We start from the raw sequence: 20,460 nt of genomic DNA on the forward strand, positions 1-20,460 counted from the left end.
ACTACTTGAAAAAAAAAATATCGCGTTAATTATCAAAAATAAAACTCGTTCAATCTTATCGATCTTTTTTTCTATATACATATGGTTTTATATATTTCATTTTATTTTTTTTTTCTTATTGCATCAGCTCAAAATTGTCCTCAATTATAAAGTCGGAGTAAAAAATAAAAAAAGCAAAAAGAAAAAAAAACAGGGTTTTGACCTTTGACCGTGTTCTCATGTAATCGCGAAATCGAATCATGCGTGTTACAATTCGTTTAATATTTTCTGTGTCATTGCTGAGAGAAGAAGAAATGTGATCCAGCGGTTAGATCAAGATCGTTTTATAGTGTGATCACGATAACCGAAGGTCGTTTGCATATTCGGTCAGAAGTTATTTTTAGGTCAACGTTTCAACGTTTAGCAAGCAGCAAACTTTCCTTGCTCTTAGCAATGTCTCTCTTTATCTCTCTCTCTCTTTCTCGTTTCTATCTTCTTTGCGGTGTGTGTCAGTGCATACACCCAACTATTCTTAGCGAGGATCGCGAGAGGCACCGACCTTCTCGAAAAATTCCGTTTACCATGCTCTCGACGTTCGCGAAATAGTACACCGTAGCTAGACACCGGTTTTATACATCATTCTTCTGCACGTGTATATTTTTTTTCTTCTTATTTTTTTATTTTTTTGTCAATCCCAGTAGAAGAAAAAAATATTCAAATCGTTTTATTTTTACAATTTTTGTTACAATTATTGGTTAACAACTTTAATTTCTTTTGCGGCAATAAACTTTCCAGTTCCTATAATGCCAATTAATAATAATAATAATAATAATAATAAACTATATATATATATATATATATATATATATATATATATATATATATATATATATAACTATATAATGTAGTATAATAATTATATATTATATTATATTATATAATTATATTATTATTATATAATATATAATATAATATAGTATTTATAATATAATATAATATAATATTTTTATAATTTAATATAAATTATATTTATAATATAATATATATAATAATAATAATAATAATAATAACTTTAATTTCTTTTCTTTTCTTTTCATTTGTTAATGTCATCATTTTTATTTTGATGATTCATTATTATTGTACTTTATTATTACTGCTACTATTACTATTATTATTATTAATAATATTATCTTGTATTATTTTTATGATAATTTTCTAATCGGAGAGACATCAAACAAGGTGTTACGTATGAAGAGAAACTCGCATGATAGAACGAAAAAGAGACATTTAAGCCCAAGTGTTGGGTATCATAATCGATGCATATAAACATCTTACAAGTGAATACAACTTTTGCATTTTATTGTCTCCGCGGGCGGTCGTCGATCGTAAATCGATACGATCTTTTTTTTCTTTTCTTTTTTATTTATAATAAAAATTTTTTTCTCGTTTGAATTGATCAAAATCGGTGTTATTTAATTTAGATTAATCATCGTTAACAGAAGTTTCTATCTCTGATTTGTTAATTATTGTTTACCGATAATACAACATCTCATTTCATTTGCTAATATTATATCATGCAATATATGATAATACTATTGTCATTTAGTGTATACACGTGTTTATTTGCAAATATACGTTTAGATCATCATTTCTAGTTAAATTGGAATTGTCACTTCGTTGAAATATTCGCTTGATAAATTTAATTTGAATAATTAATTTGTTTGATTAATTAAATCAAATTATTCGATTGAATGCAATTGTCTATTTCCTTCCTCGATAAAAAAAAAAAAAAAATAACAATAAAGAAAAAAAACATACAAAAGATTTATCCATCTCACGTGTGTCGAATAAAAAATAAATTTTCCAAATAAAGAGAATCGAAGGATTTTTATATGGGTAGTTGTTCAACTGATAATATTTTCAAAGAAGGATCACGGAAGATAACTTTGTGTTATTGGATGTCTCCCGAATATCAATGAATACATATAGATATATATATATATATTAGGATGAAATCAGTGATGGTAAACGAGTGGCAGTCATTGTGCTTCTCCAATGACACGTCAGCATGTTTTTAGAACGCGTTTCGCGATCGAACGCCCATATAAAGTGCCGAGAAGGGAATACTAATGCCAAAGTAGTAGCATCAGCTTCCTTCTCTCTTCATTTAATATTCTTTTATGTTTTATTTTTTTCAATCCAAACGGAAACATCCGCATTATTTCCAAACTGTTTTACCTTGGATTTTTATATATCTTTTAAATGCCATAAAGCGATCATCAATCTTTCTTATTTTGTTCATCTTATATATGGTTAAGATATATATCTATCATTATTGAGCAATATTTTGGATAAATCAAATATTTTCAAAATATTTGTTCAAATCATTTTATGTAACCTATCTTTCATTCTCCAATATATATATATAAATTTTTTTTTCTTCTTGCAGATCCGCACATAAAGGTCGCAGGTCGTGCAGATGACGTACGAACAGCTAAGGAAAAAATAATGGAGATATTAGACACGAGGGTGAGTAATAATTTATGCATTAAACTTGTTGCAAAACAAGAAAAAAAGAAGAATTTGTAATAATAATAATAATAATAATAATAATAATGGAAAATTTTTTGTTTAATGCCCTATCTAAAAAAAAGTAGAAGATTAGCAAAAATCGATCGATCAGTCGATCAATTTCAAACGACTTTCGAGCTTTGACTTTTCTTTGAATAATAATAATAATATTTAAAAGAATGTATACAACGATATTCAACATGTTGTATGAGCTTAGGTTTTCTTCGAATGTGATCCCAATATTTTATATACAAATTCTTCTTATCTTTTTATAATAATACGATCAATTATATTTAATTTGTTTATTATCATTCTCATTAAAGTTTATACCTTTTAAACACGTTCAAATTACACACACGCACACACACATATATATATTATATATTTATTTATAATATATAATATTATATAATATATATTTTAATATATAATTAATATATAATTAATATTATATAATTATATTATATATAATATTAATATAATATTTAAAATTAATAATATTATATTATAATAATTATATTTAAGTATACTGTCAAGGGGAACGAACATGTAGGGGGGGGGCCTTCAGGGTAAACACCCTAAAGGGGTATACCTGAAAAATAAATAAACTATAATAAACTATTATAATAATTATATAATTAATTAATTATAATAGATATTATATATAATATATATCTATATATCTATAATCTATATATCTATATCTATAATCTATATCTAATATATATATCTATATCTAATATATATAATATAACTAATTAAATTATTTATTAAATGATTATATTATATATTAATTATATAATAATATTATTATATTATATAATATTAATTATATTATATTATAATTATATAATAAAATATAATATATATTAATAAATATAATTAATATTAATATATTATTATATATTTTTTTCTTTCATTTGTTTATCTCATTTCTAAATTATTTATAATTACTGAATTCTAAGCACAATTCGATGCACCCAATTAGTTTCATTCGAATTAGCAAAAGTTACCTGCTTGCTTTATTTTCATTTAGTTTCGTACTGTATTATCAATAGTTGTTAGGTACTCGTTAAAAACGCATCATTATAATTTTAATTATATGGACATTTAATGATCATTTAAATATACTTTATTACTACTTAATGTTTTCTTCCATAGAACGTATTGTTAACTCGTAGAAAGAATTAATGAAAGAAAGAGAGATAGAGAGAGAGAGACAATTGGCTAATTGTAAGAGTAAAAATAAATTGTTTTCACCTTCGAATTTTTTTACAAGATCGTACCATGGTTTCCTTTTCTTCTATCACGTTTCACTTCCATGGGTTAAGTTTTATTTTTTTTTTTTTTTTAAATTAAAATCAAGTTCTCATGCATTATTCGATGAATGGATGAAAAGAGAATTGCATTTAGACGGAAGTAAATAAGGAAGGAAGAATAAGACACATTTTGTTGTATATTTTTATGCATAAATTGAGATTAAAAAATAAAAAAAAGAAATAGTTGCTGATTATATGCGAGAGTTGATGTTTGCAATTTCTACAATGCAATTCTCTCAATCCAGAAAGCGTATCGTCATCTTACAATTAACGATTGGACCAAACGATGAACATTTTCTTTTCTTTTTTTATATTTAATAATAATTCCCTTACACACATGTACATATGTTGTGTATAACTAATAAGAATTATTAACAACAACAACAACAACAAAAAAACTGTTTTCATGCATTTAAACTCTTTAAGATTGCGATAGATTATATAAAAGCTAGTCATTTATTTTAATTATATTTGCTTATCGTTGACAATTATTGCCGGTAATAAGAACATGTTATTCTCGTTTATTTTCTTAAAAAAAAAACGAAAAAATAATAAGAAAATAAATAAATATAAATATACATAACTAATTAGAATGAATCGATTCAAAAGAAAAAAAAAGCAAGAGAAATCATTTAAAGTTTCGTGTATTTGATAACTCGTTAATATCTGATATTCGTTGACATAGTTATTTCACCTAAAGGTGTATCGATCATTATATTCCGTTATACGTATAATATAAAAGTCGATTCAGTATATATATATATATATAGTAATAATGATCATTATTTCGCATAGGCATATTTGTCAAGTTGTGATTCACGTGGAATACTTTTTTGTTGACACGTTTAATGCTATAAATAACAATGTTTCGTCAATTTGTTTTTATCAACTAACACATAAACAAATGAACATCGATTAGCTTATGTGACTTAATCGCGACTTAACAGTAGGTGCAAAAAGTATTCGTATACCGATCAATTTGAAATTAAATGTTTTGAAACTAAACTTTAGTTTATTAAAATTAAATTTTTATAAATGATGCAATTATACTTGAATTATATTTAATATTTTTATTTATATTATATTAATATTATATATATATATAACTATTTTATTAATAATTATATAATAATTATTATATATTATTTTTATTTATTTTATTATTATATATATATAGTAATATTAATAATATAATAATATTAATATATAATATTATTTCATATTATATTTTATTATTATATTAATATTAAGTAATAATATATATAATAATATTATTACTTAAATTATATTTAATATTTTTACTTGAATTATATTAATATTATTACTTTAATTTATTCTTGAAAGTTTCTACAAATAGATTTAATGAAACAACAAAATTATTTTATTGAATAAAATATTAAATTGACAAAAAAAAAATGAAAAAATTAGCAATTAGTATTTTCAATTATCCTCTTATTATTTATTATTTATTTTTTTCTATTTTTTACTCTTTCTTTCTTTCTTTTTTAATCAATTAAAATTAATATGTATCAGTTAGGAAAAACAGAAAGATAATTCAAGTTCAAATGCAATTACTGACAGGATACTACTAGCGTGATCGCGTGACTCAGTGATCTACGACGATCTACGATGATCTACGTTGATCTACGACGTTAAAGTCGTCGAGTTAGCTTTCTTTTATCTTTGAAATGTCTCCATGTACATACGCGTGACATAAACGTTTACATATGCGCATTAGTTTAAATGCATAAAAAAGTCAATATGCCGTTTAGAGAGGTGTACAATTCATTTCCTAGTTATTCGTTTCTCGAAAAAAAACCATAACTAAATTATTTTTCTATCTTCGAGGTGTATTATCTATCATTCCATACACATTTTTGTTTTTTTTTTCTTGTTTTTCATTATCCTTTTATTCGCATTTATGTTTAACTCGTGTGAAATGTCGACTTTTACTTCTTCACTTTCATTATTTCTTTCATTCATTCCTTCAACCATTTTCTTTTTGTTCTTCCACCGCCCCCCCCCCCCTCTTTTGATTTCTTTCGAAGAAGAATAAAAAAAAAGAGATGTAAAATAAAGTGAAATGTGAACGAGAGAGAGAGAGAGAGAGAGAAAATCAAATGTGTGTGTATTCTATTTTCAGCAAAACAATATAGTGACCATGAAAATGGATGTCAGTTATACCGACCATTCACACATTATCGGAAAGGGTGGACTGACGATTAAACGAGTGATGGAGGAAACTGGATGCCACATTCATTTCCCAGATAGTAACCGCAGTAATCATCAAGAGAAGAGCAATCAAGTTTCTATTGCTGGAGAAATCGAAGGCATTGAAAAAGCCCGTGCACGAGTTAGGGTAAGCATGAATTTTAATATTTTACACTTACAATTAATGTTCAAGTTGAAAGAATTAATGTTGAAATTGAAAAAATACTTGAAATTTTAGTATATTATTTTTAAAGCTACAGATTATCAAAATATGCAAAGAAAAATCGGTTTTTTTGTTTAACCACTTGCCCTACAAAGACGTGTCACACACGTCGAAATGATTTTTTGTTTCAAAACTACGAACGACGTGTACACCACGTCGATAGGCGTGATGATCACATGGTAAATAGATTAATATTATTTTCATCATATCAAGCAATATTGTAAAATGGAAAATAATAGTAAACTCAGTGATATTGTTTCGACAAATGCAATATTGTAGCGCACTGTACCGCAACCGTGAAGTTAAATCGTAGAGCAAGTGGTTAAAGTAACAAAAATTAAATTAAATTAAATTTAAATTTTTTAATTAAAATTAAAAAAAAGATGTATTTCTTCTCGTCACAAGAAATTAAATCCAAGTATTTCGTAAGAACGCGAAATTGCAGTGAGTGGAAGAAAAAAATCGTAAAAAAGAACAAAAAAAACTCATTTTCCAAGCGTACCCTTTCGTTTTTTTTTAAACTCGGTGTGTATTTCGTAAGGATAAGTTCTTATTTTTTTTTTTTTTTTTACAACAAGATTCCACTAACTTGTAATCGCGAAGAGTAAGAAGATAATAGTAATTTGAAAACAAAAAAAAAAAAGAAAAAGAAAAAAAACCTTGAGATCTAAATTGGAAAAATGGTTGTTGTCACATTGTTATATTCATGATTGCAGAGACTTACGCCATTGATATTTTCTTTCGAATTACCAATAATGGGATCATCTCAGCGTACACCGGATGCCACCTCACCTTACGTAGTTAGGCTTCAAGAGAAATATAACGTTCAGGTGATGCTACGTACCAGACCGAAATTGCACGCCACGTTGGTTCTCGTAAAGGGTTGCGAATGGGAAGTTTCGCAAGTGAAGGAGGCGACCGTACTCCTGATTAACTTTATGTGCGAAAACTTAGCTGTGAGTAATTGTTATTTTACACGTTATTATTTCAACATCTATCGTTAATTCCTATCCATTTCTATATTCTAGTTTTCATCTTTATTTTTTCTTTTTTTTCCTTTTTTCATTTCTTTCTTTATTTATTTATTTTTATTCTAATTTTATATATTATATATTATTATCATTTTTATTCTTATATATTGTATATATATTAAAAAATTATATATATAATATATATTAATTATATATATATTATATATTATTATAATTTTTATTCTTTTTGTATGATAACTATTCAGAGTCAAATTCAAGTACAAATGTCGATGGAGATATCGCCGCATCATCATAACATTGTTCTTGGAAAATCAAGTAACAATCTTAAAATAATAATGCACCGTACGTCGACACAAATTATGTTTCCCGATGCTAGTGACCCGAATATCCCTAGTTTGAAAAAGAGCAACGTTACGATCATCGGTAGTATTAACAACGTTTATTTAGCAAGACAACAATTAGTCGTAAGTAGAATTCAATTTACAAATTATACGTTTGTTTTTTTTTTTTTTTTTTAAATCAATTTTATGTCAAATAATTATCATTCAATCGCACGTATTCTTTTCAGGGATCTCTTCCATTAGTTCTAATGTTCGACGTCCCAAAGGATTATATGTCGTCAATCGATACAGAAACTATTTCACAATTGATGCAATCCCTCGACGTTTTCATAAACGTGAGGCACAAACCAAAGCAAAGTACATTTTCCGTGATTATCAAGGGAATAGAAAGAAATGCCAGCAACATTTACGAAGCCAGAAAGCAACTACTTGGATTGGAGGAGCCAAGAGTAATCGCTGATATACCGCCCACTTATCACATTCCAAATGCTGGCAATATTTTTCAAGGAAACGCCACGAATGGTAACGGTAAGCGTAATTGCAACATTGTTCAAAACACGTTTCACAATAGCGAAGTAATATACTTTTTAGAAAAGCGTACAGATGTATGGCATAGATAAATATTAGATCTTTTTAATTATTATTATTATTATTTTATTTTGTTCATTGTAATTATTTGTAATTAACAGGTACGAATACTATCACTTGTGGTATACCAGAGAGTTTATCAAGCATGTTAACTGTAAACACACAAAATTTACCATGCTGCGTATCTCCGATGTCACATTCGCCCAATCCAATGGGTCTTTCGTCACATTGGAACATACCACCGATTCCGTCCATGTTTTCATCGTTACCAATTCATCATCCATATTCTTATGGACACTTAAATCACCTGTTAACGACGCAGCACATGATGCACAGTAACATGATGGCTCATACCCATGGACTGTCCAATCATATCTTGAACGACATTGGACAAATTCATCCTACCTTGTCGACAGGTTTGCACGGTGGAATACATGGAATTACCAATAGTCTTTCGGATAGCAAGGAAGGCAGTGGTTGGTTTCATTTCTTTTTTCTTATTCATTTCTAAACGAAACGATTGATTATAAAATTATTTGTCATTTGCAGCTTATTCCTCATTGAGCAGCGTTTCAAGTTCTTTGTCTAGTCCAGCTATCAGCCCTCGAAATTTATCACCGGTTAACCCAACAGTGACCAATCCTAATTTAGACTTGTCGAGTGTGTTATCGGATCTTTCGGTGTCCGATCGGCGAGCACCAGGTTGTGAGAAGAAATCGTTGGAAATGGCTGCCCAACAGAACCTTACACCCGCCGATTACGAACAGAAAAAAATCATGGCCGCGTTAGCTGTACAAAATAAATCTAACACTTCTTCGGAATACAGAGTACCAACTTCGACTTGGTCCGGTTATGGTCTTAGTCAAAGTATTCCTCCGGGTGATTTGAATAAGGTAATTTATTTCAACTTAAATGACTAATATTATTCATTTATTATTAAAATAATATTATTTATAAGTTTCTTGATTATTTTTTCTATGATGTAATTTATGTTAAATTTCATTTGGAATATCAGGATTTGTCTTCGTCCGATCCATTCAACTTATGGGATGAATCAATGACACCTGTATTAAACACAGGTATGGACTTTGGTCTTTACTCGAGTAGTAAAGATACGACGATTGGTCCAATCGGTTCTTCTTCGAATTACATGGAACACACGCCATCTTCCCATTTGAAAAATATCACATCTCAAAGATTTACCGATATTGCTAGTATGTTAACAAGCGTTGGCCTTGAAAAATATAATCGTAAGTAAATTTTTGATTATTTTCATTATAATAAATTGCTTCTTATACACGGTGCAATGTAATATGCGCACCCTTTAATCGCATGGCATGCATCTAATTATTCTAAATAAATCATGTATGCTTTGGGGCTTTTGATGGAACGATTTTTCGACGATTTTTTTCTTTTTTTTTTTTTTCAAATTAGGCCTGTTCACGTCGCACGAAGTGGACATGGCTACGTTTTCATCATTGACTGAAAAGGATCTTAACGAGATCGGAATAACTGCTTGGGGTGCGAGACGTAAAATAATGCTATTGATTTCTGGTACGTAAAAAACATTGTCCCACAATTCATTCATTTCTTACAAGTTTATTTTATTTAGTCATAAATGTGAAACTTTTAACCCTCTGTAAATGCTTTATTATTTATATTTATGAGAAAAATGATTATATTGCTAGTTGAGATCCAAATTAGTGTCGATAAATTGAAATCTGATTGCATTGTGGTCGGATGGATGGCTTTACGGAAGGTTAACCACAATAAAGAAAAATATTTCGTGTAAGAGAGATATAATAAAAAAATATGAATTCTCCTTTCAGAAATGAAAAAACGAAGTAATCCGTTTAATGGTAGCGCGGCACCAGGGGCGGAAAGAAAGGTAACCGCATCCTCAACGGCATCCACGTCGCTCGATACCAAATGGTAATGGAGGAAAAATACAAGAGAAGTATACACTAAAGAAATAACATGTAACGCGGACGTCATACGTAAATGTTAAATATCGTATGCGTCGAGAAAACGACCCGGAATTTTGAGACAGGGTAATTTAATGCACATAGGAAAAATTTCAAATTGCTCATTATTAAAAAGTGAGAAATAAGATTAAAAGGAAAAACTATTTCCATGCGGACATGATTCGCCATTATTCGAAATACAACGACGGAGGATCTAATCGGTCGGAGATCTTCCATGCGTTCGTATTAAGTGATATACAATTTCAAGGACGAATCTATCCGACTCGGTGGAGAAACAAATGCTCTGACCGAAAGCTTGAATAAAAAAAAAAAAGAGGAAAATGGGAGTTTTGAAAAGATGAAAACGAAACGAAAAGTAAAAAAAAAGTAAAAAACAAAAAAACATAAGTAATAATAACAATAATAATATCGTCAATCGGACTCAACGAACTTGACAACGAGATATGAAAAGAAAAAAAAAATAAGATTCAAATCATTTTGCATGTGTTAATCGTTAATATCGTATTTCGTCTAAAGGTACCGGGAGAATAGGCTGATGATGATTTATTATTTTTGTTGCGTGCCCGAGAAAAATATTTTGGCCTAAAAATGAATCCCTCAAACCCCCCCCCCTCAAAAAAAAACAATTTCCCACACCCTTCTCCCATCTATCTTTTGCCTTTTAATTTCTCTTTTTTTTTTTTTCTTTTTTTTCTTTTCTCGCCATTTTCTCGGAAGCACGCGCCGCCTCGACGGTGCCTCTTTAATTGTAAGATTAGGTAGATCAGATATAGTTCGTTATATAATATTTCTTTTGTTTCATATACTATATTTTTTCTTTTTTTTTTTTTTTGTTATTATAATAATTAATAAGCGGTTTACTTCGAATCGAACGATAACTTTCCACGATCGCAAGTATCGTTCGATTCGACGAACACATTGTGTCGTGTGATCGAGAATAGAATGCGTGTGCATGTTTTATGTGTGTACGTATGTATGATAATGTGTGCATGTGTAGAGTCATGCGTATGATATATATATATATATATATATATATATATAAGGTGGAAGGTATTTTCGTAATGGTGAACGGATTAATAATATCATGATAAAATAGATAGGAAGGAAAGAAGGGAGAAAGAAAGGAAGGATAAAAAGGAATACCGGAAAAACAACAAATTTAAATTATATTATATTATAATATATTATATATATATATATATATATATATATATATAATATATATGTGTGTACATGTATATGTACAAGTTTAATAGGAAGATAAAATAATTATTATGAAGTCCGGAAACGTCAACGGGTCAATCTAAAAATTAGAACAAAAAAATTTGCGTGGCTTCGAAACTATTTTTTTTTTTTCTTGTTTTACGTATGATGTGTGGGCAGGAGAGACATATTAGATTATATATTTCTTTTTATATATATATATATATATATGTATATGTATATGTATATGTATTATATATAATTTTTTTTGTTTCTTTTTTTTTCTCTCTTTACGTATATTATAAATATTTTTTTTTCTTACTTGTGTCGCGTCCAGCGGCCTTTCGTTAAAGCAAAGGTTAACATAAAAAAAAAAGAAAAAAAAAAGAAAAAAAAAGAAAAAAAAAATATAATATTTAATTCAGACTAAGCTCGAAATAAACGCGTAACTTCCGCACTCCTTCCCGACGATCATCGATATTTGAATTCGTTATCTTTTATCTTCTTACATTATAGATTCTTCCAATCTTTTCTTTATTCCCTTCTTTTCTTTTTTTTTTTTAACGAGCCAAATAATAATGCCAACAACAACCACCCCCCTTACTATCCCATTAATTAGCACGATCGAACGAGTTGTAATTTTTAAATGTATTTTTTCTTTTTTTTTTTGTTTCTTTTTTTTCCCCCTCTCAAAACTTCTCTCGATCGTTGGAAGGAAGATCTTCAATAATAAAATAATAATAATAATAATAATTCTTTTTCGCGATCGTCGAGATGGAGCACGACAAATGGTATTTCGAGTTTTACAACGTAACAAAGTATTTATTATATTCGCTCGCTCGCGAAAGACACGCTGGATTTGCAGTTCGAGTAGAAAGATCATATCTTTTTCGAATGATCTTTCCTTCTCTTTTCTTTTGTTATTTATTTTCTTTCACGTCGATCTCTATCGTATAAAAATATCAAGAGAGGATATATATTTTTTTTCGATCGGAGTTTTATTGGCTGAAAAAGGATTAAAGGATCGCAATAATAATCTTCATTTTTTGCACAAGTCTTCTTAATTAATAATAGTTCCTCTTTAACTATTTCATTATATTTATATCTATATTATATATTATATATTATCTATTATCTATTACCTTTCTATTTCAGCTAATAAGATCCGATCGTGATTTATTCTTTTATCTCTCTTTTTTATCTTAGAGAAAAGAACACGATTGGATTAAATCGATATTATTTACATAATCGATTGAATATTGTCGTAATTTTAAAGAAGAATTGAAAAAATAAAAAAAAAATAAAATAAAGAATAAAAAATCAATATAATTTCGGAAAATAATTAAGCTTACGTTAATTGAAAACGTGAAAAATCTCGAAAAGAGAACTCGGCGGGAGGCATCATCGTTTTTTCCCTTTTTTTTTGTTTTGTTTTTTTTCGCGATCGCGCATGCGCCGCCGCCTTTGCGAAACTTCTTGACTCTTATCTCTTTTTGTAAAGTTCTTTTAAAACGTAAATTATTCTTGTCTTTGCATGCTGTGATCGCATTTGCTCGGGGTATATGATCGATAGTTGATTAATATGTGATAAAGAAAAGAAAGAAAAAAAAAATTTGAGAATGAAGAAGAAACGCCAAGAGGAGTGGGAAAAATATTGAAAATGCTTTAAAAAAGAAAAGTCAAATTTTCGATATTAGAGTTAGAATAGAATAAAAAAATAACAAACGATCAGTTAATTAATTGGAAAAGAAGACAAAAAATTAAACATAATTATCCCAATTATAGTTTAGGATGTATGTATGTATATACATATATATATTTATATATTTATATATGTATATATATATATACATATATACATCCATATAATTATCATCTTTGTTATAAGAAATATTTGTTATATATTATGTGTTCCCACGTGTGATATATATATATATATATATATATATATATATATATATATATATATATATATGTATATGTATATATATGTATATATATATAAAAGAAAATAAGACCGTACATTAGTGTCTGTTTCCTTCGTGTGTTTGTTATTGCAATGAAACGCGCACTTCCTAAGTTTATTCTTTTGTCGATAATGAAAATGCAATTGATTAGTGAATTATATTGACCTGAAGTGTAGTTATTAATTTAACATTGCATATGAATTACGAGAATTCTTGTAAATAGTAAAACGAGCGTTGAGACTGGTTATATAAGATATCTCGTTTTGTTGTTTTTTTTTTTATACATGCGTATTCAACGACTCGACGAGTTAAAAATAATTTCGTTAAATTGTATTAAATTGGGACTAAAGAAGAAATCAATGAATATATATATACATAGTAATATTTAGGAATTTATAAATGCGAATTTAAAAAAGCTATTCTATTGTATATTGCAATAAATTATTTTGGCGCGTTTAAAAATTTGCAGGTTTCAAACAGAACGCCGTACTCAATGTGATAAGTTGGTTCTCACGTATTAAGACCGGATTTCTTTACACGCGAACTTCCCCTGTTCAAAAATTTAACTTTAAATGTCTCGAAATTGAAAAATCACTTATTCAAGCATATAACACATATAATACACATGTGCGCTCGCACATTCATATATGTATGTACATACATATATATATATATATATAATTTACACACACACAAACACACGCATACGTACACATCCCTACATACGTACACACATACTCGTTGTTCCTACGTAATAATAATATTTAATGGAAAAACTTGCAGTCGAAATATGTTCGAGCGATGATTTTTTGAAAAAATGTCCAATCGAAGTTTTCAATCGGAGTGCCGGGAAGTTTCGAATGGTTATGAACTATTCAAATGAACAACTTTGCGATGCTTCGGTGGTGCATTCGCGCGTAGTACATACCATACTTAACATATTTACATACGTATTTGTTCGTGATCACGATCGACGCTTTTTTCGTTGCGAAAAATGCGTAACGATGTTTATTTGTATTATACAATGCACATTCCAACTTGACAACAGCTTCGATCAATCGATTCGTTGATATCTCTATATATATATATATTAATAAATACATAAATACCATAATTATAAAAAGGCGATAGAAAAAAATTGAGCTTACACAAATAGTACTTTTCTCGAAATGTTATTCTACTTCTTCATAAAATATTCTTTTCGAAGGTATAATGTATCCGCCCATCTGATCAAGGTCCACTATTAGTCGAGCGAATTTATTCAATCGATATAATGTTGTGTAATATTAATAATAATAAGAAGAAGAATAATTATAATTATAATTATAATGATGATGATGATGATGATGATAATGAAGATGATGATGATGATTATGATGATGATGATAATGATAATAATAATTAATAATGCGTACGAAGAAGAGGAAAGCGTTTTATAATAGTGTAGCATGATATTTTTATATGATAATCTAATATTTTGATAAGCAACGAGTATATCATATTGATCTATTATTATTATTGTTTGTTTCGGACGAAAACGCTAATCGATGCTCGAAGTCGAAATGTTGTATTGAAAATAAAATAAAAGAAGATTTTGTATTGCTATTTTTTAATAAAAAAAAAAATATATATATACATAGATATGCATTGTAAACCTTTTTGTAAGAGTATTTATACCATTAAAAAATATGCAAAGATCATATCTCCATAATAAAATTAAATGAACACTCATTTTGGAAAGAATCACAATAAATTATTGTTCTCTACCGTAGCGGTAGGACCAAGATTGGCAACATAATTTTTCATAACACAGTCATGTAATTCGGTATTGCATTCTGGACAGAGTAACATCTTCATTGCAGTAAAATTTGCTTGCAAACAATAATAACAGAAAATATGTTCACAACCAGCGTGAGTCGGCAAAATAGGTTTCTCCTTACAGTAAGCACAGATAGTAGATTCATTCATTATTGGAAATGATCTTTTAATACTGTCTTGCTTCCTATTAGTCCAAAGCCATCTTATCCTTTGTTTTAAATAATGATAGTTTATCATAGGAATTCCTAATGTAAACAATTCCATTAAACCGTGCCAAAGAAGTTCTCTAGTCATATAAGAGTAGCCAATGCTCCTTGGTCTATTTGGATTGGTAGAAACACTTGAAATATTTAATAATCTTTCTATCAATAGAGGTTGTGTTCCACGGTGTAAAAAACTGACCAAATTTATAAATTCGAGGAAGTGTACAACAGTTGCTATCCATGACGTATAAATTTTAAGTCTACGCAGTCTATTTGAACTTGATATCATACCGTTGTCTATTACTCTACCTTTAAAATACTCTGGAAGTAGTTTTAAAGCTAGGAATAATATAGATTTTTTCTTATTAAAGTTGTTGTAATGAAGATCAAGCATTTGTTGTCCAAACGTAGAACTCTTGCATCCCAAGGAAAAACTCCAAATGAGAATTTTAAGAAGAGCTTTAATCTCTGGTAGCCACTTGTCGACTTTACCAGGTGGACAAAATTTAAAGATTTCTTTTATCTGATTCTGAAAAACTTTATCAATCTCGCTATCCAGGAGAGTTGCATCCAGCTGATTTATTCTGGGTACGTAAGAAATGGATGACATCTTGTTTTATTCCTTCAAAGCTACAAAATAATCAATATTTTACAATTGTATACTTTCATATTGTATATAAAATATAGAATATTACTTTCCTCTTCTTCAAACATTTAATGCACTTAACTTATCACTTAATATCCATAACAAAAAAGAAAACCACAAGAAGGTCACGTTCAATGACAACAAACATTACAACTGATACATTCAATGTTATTACCATTTGGAATCATATTAGCAACATAAGGAAAAAGAAAGTATAAACAAACAAAGTAATAGATTCAAAGTGATGCATTTTAGGTTAGGAAATTATAGTGGGAAAAGAACAAATAAATGTAAACAACACATTAAATGCAGATATTATTTTTCCGATAAAAATTGTAATAAAACTGTTTAGAATTGTTACTTTAATATATAATCACGTAAATAAAAACAAGAACAAATAATAAAACCTGTTTAATTTTGATCCAAGTTTCTTGACACGACCAACTGTTTTCTTGTTTCCTCTTTCCTAACGTTTAAACGGAAGAATGAAATTATATAAAGTAAAATTACCTTTAGTAGCAAACATTTATTCACAAAGCATACTCATTGAATAATAATTAAGGATTATTAAACACCTTGAACATTGGTATCATTATGAAACGCAAAAAATAAAAGAAATAGTGGGAGAAGGATAGAGAGAGAGAGGAGGGAGAGAAGTAGATAGAAAGAGAGAGATAGAATGGGTGAGAGAGACAGGTGGAGAGAGAAAGGTGGCCGCGCCGTCGCGGGGCCACCATCTTGGGCCGCTAGAGATGACGTCATCGAGTCTCGGTGGCAAAGAAGAGAGCGGTGGTGGTCTCTTATCCTCTCTCTCACCCGTCCCTTCCAGCGTGCTCGGTTGAAAGATATCATGTTTTCGTGATAAAGTTTGACGTTTTAACGGTGCGGCAGAACGTTAGGAACGTTCGGAGGTGGGCCTGTCATCGTCCAAGTGAAAAGGACGAAGACACCGCCATCATCGCCGTCGGCGAAGCCTCCGAAGCTTTAGCCGTCAACGTAAACGTAGTCGTCGCAGCCAAATCCAGAATACAGGGAGTAGAAGGAGAAGTACGAGGAAGAAGAGGAGTAGGAGTAGGAGTAGGAGTAGGAGGTGGTGGAGGAAGAGGAGGAGGTGGCGGCGGAGGTGGTTGAGAAGTAGGAGGAGGAAGAGGAGGAGGAGAAGGAGGAGGTGAGTGTAGCGTGTATGACGATGATGGAAATTACGTAATCTCAAAGCGTCAGAGTTAGAGACTGAAAGAGTGAGCGAGACTGTCATGTGTATATAAGTGTGCGTGTGCGTGCGTGCATGTGCGTGCGTGTGTTTTGCGTCAGAGAGAAAAGAGAGAGAAAGAGAGAGAGATAATTTTCCACGAAGTCAGTTTCCACGCGTGGAAACGTTCACGTAACACGCGTAACATTGATCTACCACGACGGCTCCTCGTGCGAATAATCCTCCTACGTTTATCTTCTCTCCTTTGACAGCTTAACCTCAAATCTCGAGCACACGCGGTGCTAGCACACGCCTCCGAAGCACCTGCGAACGCGTCAACACCCTTTTTCTCCTCTTCTACTTTCCGCCTATATTTTTTTTTTTATTTTACTTTTCTCGCACTCTTTCTATTTGTTAGTTGGCGCGCTTTCGCACGACCGATCACACCAATCTAACCTCTAATCCTATCCTTTATAAAGCAATCAGTTTTATCATGAGATTTCGGACATTTTCAACTCCTTACTTTCGATAAATCGATCTTTCCCTCTCTCTCTCTTTCTTTCCGTTCCTCTCTCCATCTCTCTCTCTCTCTCTCTCTTTCTTTCTCTCTCGTTCGTTCGAGAGGACACGTGACTTTCCTGAAGAAGTTTCACGACGGTTAGGACAAGGTATAAAGTGTTTTATAAATATGCTTATGTATTTCGAGAGAAAGAACACATGTTGGATTCGTAGTCCTTGCATTCGATCATGGTTTTCATACTTTTTGTTTCTTCTTATCTTTAGCAGTGTAGATCATCGTCGTGGATAATGTCAAGGTGTCCTCGATCAGCACGTGTCTCTTATCTGCCTTTTTTATTCTTCGAATTCGAAGAAAGTATATACGCGGTTTTATATAAAAAAAATCTAAACGTGATATACACTATATCGATCATGTTTTGTTCGACCTAAGAATCGATATTTCGTTATTTTTTTCATCACTTTGTCAATTCTACTCACAAAATTACTTGCTTTTTTCCTTCCTTATAATTACATATGCTTAATGAGATGTGACATCATAGTACCGATAAATTTAGAATAATTTTTCTGTATTTTGTCGATAAAAAAATAAAAAAAAGAAGGAAAAACATTTGAAACAAAATGTGCATTATAAACGTTCGGTTAAAAGTTTTCACAAGTGTGTCAAAGTTATTATACACTCCGATTGTTTGTTTCTTTTAAGGTTAGGTGCTAGCAATCACATCGCCCTGAAGTTGTTGTTTGTGTACATCAACGTGTGTGTGTGTGTGTAGTCTCGTCAGTACGTGTGCGAATTTCATCGGGGACGTGCACGATTACACGTACGATTATTTTTTCTTTATCGTTAAACAATTTAATTAAATCATACAATTCTAGATCAGTGTCGTTAAAGTTTCGTTAATTTTTCAAAGTTAATCACGAATTATGTGGATCCATCGAAAGAATTCGAACAAGTGTCAATATGTTTTGAAATTTTCTTGCGAAATATTTTGAGGTTAGTTTATACACGTTTCTTTATATACGTGGGTGGGTTGAAAAGTCTTAAGCCTTTAACAATAACAAAAATACCTTTATGTTTCTTAAAAATGAAAGTTAGTTTGACTAAAAAAAAAACATTGTTATTACGTTATTAAGCTCGAAACTTTTCAATCCATTTATTTAAATATATATTTTAGTAATTTATTTAATTAACATAAGATTTAAAAGTAAAAAAGAAAAATAAGGAACATAGAAAAATATAAAAGTGTAGGGTAGAGAATCGATATATTATATTATCGGACGTAGTAACGAATTCAATAGAATATCGATATATGGTATGCAGATCATTAGATCGATTTAAATGAAAAGGGGATGCGTTACATATTCCGCGCGCGTTTCTACACCTATCCATACGCGTCCCACGTGCATCCACGTGCAACCCCATAGATCTCCCCACGTTTCGATTTATATGGCGAAATGTTGAATGCCAACGTCCGAACGACATTCCTTTTCATTTGCATCACTTTGATTCTACCGACAAAGCTATAGTAATCGTCATTGTTATTGCACTTCCTATTATTGAAGATCACCCTCTCTGACATCGTACTCATTCGAAATATTGTGTGATGAGAATTTCTCTTGAATTTATTACTTATACAACATATATTTAAATTATTCTTTCTATAAAATAGATCATTTTTAAAACTATTTTTTCGGAGATTTATTTCGATCTAACATAAACATTGTATTTATAAAATAATTAGAGAAACAAATTAATATTTATGAAATTTAATTATGAAATAAAAGTATGAAACATAAAAGAAGTTTGTGTAGATTTGACTCTTGGACTCGTTTGGATTGGTAAAAAAAAAAAATATTTTTTCCTTTCTTATGTGACCTTAATTTACGAGAGAGTTCTCACTTTAACGCTTGTCACCTAGCATCGTTATTTATCGACGTCCCCTAAATCCGTTCGCGAGCGTACGTTTATGCGATTTTCGTTCGTTATTTTCCGCGTACGATATTATTACACCATTCTTCAATTCACCGTTTCGATAAATCACTCGAAAAGTTATTTCTACCTTCAAAACGACGAACGTCAAACCAAGAATAAAAAAAAAAATACAATTTCAAATATATACCTTCACGTGGTAGATTTTTATATGTTTTTTTTTGTAACTTTTAAAAACAATTTTACAATTAATATTCTCGCGCGATATATCTCATCGACTTAAAGTACTTAATAATTAGTAAAATACTTGAACACGTGCTTGCAAATGCAGGCCAAGTCGAATTAATTAATATTTTCTTCTAATTTCTTTCGCAATTGAGAATCAATAGTGATCCACAACGTTTCTTTTAATTAAGTAGTTTGCAAAAAATAGAACTTGGTGTTATAAAGGATATAGGGCGGGAAAGAATAAAGAAGAAATTTACAAAAAAAAAAAAAAGAAAAGAAAAGGAAAGAGAAAATGCAATAATCATCGAATTCTCCAAGTTCGTTTGAATCGGTTTATTCGACAAATATCAAATATTACTCGGTTCGATATCGAATTCTATAGCGACCTTATTCGAGAGTCAATAATAATTTTGATATAAATTGTTGAGTAAAATAGGTTTAAAGAATAAGAAGAAACAAAAAACAAAACATTAGAATAATAGAAAATCATGATTACAAATTGATTGAAATTTTGAATAAAAGGAAAATAAAAAAATCTTGTGAATATTTAC

General features: G+C 29.6%; 2 protein-coding genes across 10 annotated transcripts in view; one reads left to right on the forward strand and one right to left on the reverse strand.

Annotated features, from left to right (window-relative positions):
- Nucleotides 1-15,018, forward strand: part of BicC (protein bicaudal C) — a 61,895-nt gene extending 46,877 nt beyond the window's left edge. For 6 of the 7 annotated variants that reach the window (XM_015319493.2, XM_015319492.2, XM_015319494.2 and 3 more), the window contains 10 exons: nt 2,429-2,508; nt 6,013-6,228; nt 7,020-7,259; nt 7,541-7,759; nt 7,864-8,164; nt 8,326-8,700; nt 8,774-9,117; nt 9,240-9,474; nt 9,659-9,778; nt 10,054-15,018. In XM_015319493.2, coding sequence (XP_015174979.1) covers nt 2,429-2,508; nt 6,013-6,228; nt 7,020-7,259; nt 7,541-7,759; nt 7,864-8,164; nt 8,326-8,700; nt 8,774-9,117; nt 9,240-9,474; nt 9,659-9,778; nt 10,054-10,160 — 2,237 coding nt within the window. In that variant the 3' untranslated portion in view covers nt 10,161-15,018. The remainder of the gene's footprint in view (nt 1-2,428; nt 2,509-6,012; nt 6,229-7,019; nt 7,260-7,540; nt 7,760-7,863; nt 8,165-8,325; nt 8,701-8,773; nt 9,118-9,239; nt 9,475-9,658; nt 9,779-10,053) is intronic. The other variant, XM_015319497.2, reaches the window with a different exon arrangement.
- An 8-nt stretch (nt 15,019-15,026) lies between these two features.
- Nucleotides 15,027-17,197, reverse strand: Pex2 (peroxisomal biogenesis factor 2). 3 transcript variants are annotated; one of them, XM_015319442.2, is made up of 3 exons: nt 16,622-17,197; nt 16,454-16,512; nt 15,027-16,030 (listed from the first exon to the last, which is right to left on the reverse strand). In XM_015319442.2, the coding sequence occupies exon 3, from the start codon at nt 16,008-16,010 to the stop codon at nt 15,123-15,125; it is 888 nt and encodes a 295-aa protein (XP_015174928.1). In that variant the 5' UTR covers nt 16,011-16,030; nt 16,454-16,512; nt 16,622-17,197; the 3' UTR covers nt 15,027-15,122. The 3 variants fall into 3 exon arrangements, with proteins under 3 accessions (XP_015174928.1, XP_089028790.1, XP_089028789.1); XM_089172664.1 differs by having other exon boundaries at nt 16,590-17,197; XM_089172663.1 differs by lacking the exon at nt 16,454-16,512 and having other exon boundaries at nt 16,557-17,197.
- Nucleotides 17,198-20,460: the final 3,263 nt, after the last annotated feature.

The sequence above is a fragment of the Polistes dominula genome, unplaced genomic scaffold (assembly GCF_049000335.1).
Source record: "Polistes dominula isolate Pdom_NZ unplaced genomic scaffold, Pdom_raw_medaka contig_23, whole genome shotgun sequence".
NCBI classification, from domain to species: Eukaryota; Metazoa; Arthropoda; class Insecta; order Hymenoptera; family Vespidae; genus Polistes; species Polistes dominula.

Coding starts and splice junctions, on each gene's coding strand:
- Pex2 (XM_015319442.2), bottom strand. CDS start 16,010: ATGTCATCCATTTCTTACGTACCCAGAATAAATCAGCTGGATGCAACT.